This window comes from Cyprinodon variegatus, unplaced genomic scaffold (assembly GCF_000732505.1).
Source record: "Cyprinodon variegatus isolate N-32 unplaced genomic scaffold, C_variegatus-1.0 Scaffold1927, whole genome shotgun sequence".
NCBI classification, from domain to species: Eukaryota; Metazoa; Chordata; class Actinopteri; order Cyprinodontiformes; family Cyprinodontidae; genus Cyprinodon; species Cyprinodon variegatus.
The window spans coordinates 13,857-15,826 of NW_015152380.1; the positions used below are offsets into that span (position 1 = coordinate 13,857).

The 1,970-nt window shown below is 37.7% G+C and overlaps 1 protein-coding gene across 1 annotated transcript in view; it reads right to left on the reverse strand.

Moving 5' to 3' along the window:
- Positions 1 to 1,103, reverse strand: part of LOC107104864 (NACHT, LRR and PYD domains-containing protein 1-like) — a 14,955-nt gene extending 13,852 nt beyond the window's left edge. The window contains exons 1-2 of the mRNA XM_015404982.1: positions 1,055 to 1,103; positions 349 to 515 (exon numbers count right to left, since the gene is read on the reverse strand). Of these exons, the coding sequence (XP_015260468.1) occupies positions 349 to 515; positions 1,055 to 1,103 (216 nt within the window). The remainder of the gene's footprint in view (positions 1 to 348; positions 516 to 1,054) is intronic.
- Between the last annotated feature and the right edge of the window lie 867 nt (positions 1,104 to 1,970).

The following is a 1,970-nucleotide window of genomic DNA, read 5'->3' on the forward strand; positions in this document are numbered from 1 at the left end:
ATCTAAGATGAACAGAACCTGGAAGATTTCAAAGCTATGGATCCTTTCGTCTCTGATTGGCTTAAAGTGTTTATGAATCAGTTCCACCAAGCTGAACTTTTCCTCTTTCAGAACATTCAGCTGTCTGAAGGTGAATGGAAATATGAACTGGATGTTCTGGTTGGTTCTGCCTTCAGCCCAATCCAGAGTGAACTTCTGTGTTAAGACTGTTTTCCCGATGCCAGCCACGCCCATGGTCATCACAGTTCTGATCTGACTCCTTCCTTCTGGTGATTTAAAGATGTCTTCTGATCTGATTGTTTCTGCTGCTCTGTTTTGTTTCCAGGATGCTGCTTCAATCCTTCTGACCTCATGTTCATCGTTGACCTTTGTAGTCTTTCCCTTTGTGATGTAGAGCTCTGTGTAGATCTCATCCAGAAAGGTTTCCTTTCCAGCTTTAGCAACGCCTTCAGAGACACATTCAAACTCCTTCTTCAAAGACGCTTTAAGGTCACGTTGACATCGACCAACAACCTCTGAATAAAGAGACAAAGATGGAAGAATAATTTTAGAAAAACATAAAGAATAACAATGATTTCTGACATTCTCTGTGGGGTCTTTGTTTTTCTATGCAAGAAACATTTCTTCTTAACACAGGTGTCAATGCCGAGAGGTATTTCCTGTATCAAACCAGTTTCATATGCACAAAGAGTTTGTGCTGCTGTCAAAATAAAAGATTATATTATGAAGAAATTTTAAAGCTTGCAGCAAACAAATAAATCCCTGATATCTCAAAAACCATGTGTGCAGCTGTCACTTAATCAGGGCCGGCCTATCCTTTATTGGGCCCTAAGCAAAATTAGATGTTGGGGCCCTTTTCTGATACTATGATTTAGAGCCAGATGATCAGGTCGTTCACACCTGCTATAAACTTATTGTAGATCTGCTAAAGCTGTTTTATTACAGTTTTATTTATCTGTAAAATGGTAAATGGCCTGTACTTATATAGTGCTGTTTCAAGTGAGAGGACTTGACCAAAGCGCTTTACACTACATTCATTCATTCACCCATTTACCCACACACTCATACACTGATGGTGGCCCTTTGACCACCATCAGTGCCATTATCTAGTATCAATAAAGGTAATAAAATAAACAAACTAATATGCAGTGTATTTAATGTAAAAGTGTTATTGTTAGAGTTATGATTTCTGTTGTTTTTATCATTTTATTCATTTATGTTTTATATTGCTTTTATATGTTCTATATGTTACTCATCATTGGAAATAGTGTATGAAGGCCATAAGACGGTCAAATGTTTTGCAAGAATGCTTTCCTGTTTCACAGAAGTGAAAGGTCATAACCCCGACACCTTGTGTAAAGCATAAGCTGAAACCAGGCAAGTTCCCTATCTTAAAAGTTCATGCTATGTCTAAGAGATTGCGTAATCGAAAATAACGCCTGCTGTTGTAATGTGTTGACTGATCAGTAAAAAGCCGGGCAAGTGTTGAGCCAAGCAGAGTTGCAGAGATTGATTTTTCAACTCTGTTTCCCCTTTGCAAAGCATTTCAGGAAAAATCTTACACTGGCTTTGTTTCCTTTTTTATAGGTTAAAGTTGGGGAAACTTAACAACCCTAACAGCACGATTAAATCAAACATTAAATATGAAGCATGTTCTTAAATAATGGAAATAAAAAGATTCCTGAAACCAGGTAGGAAATGAAATGACATATAAAGTAGAATAATTCGTTCCTAAAACTCTATAAATGCTTCACCTGAAAACATGAACCTTAACCCACAACTGGTCTCTATGTTCCTCTGTTCTTCCTCAGTGCTCTATTTAGTCAAACATGAACTTCCTGCTTCTCTGTTTGCAATGTCACTGATGACATCATTGATAGAGATCTGATAGACAACTTAGTTGATCCTGCTGATCACTTCCAGCCCACTGATCATTCCTCTGCCATTGAAGATCTCAGCTGGTTATTTAT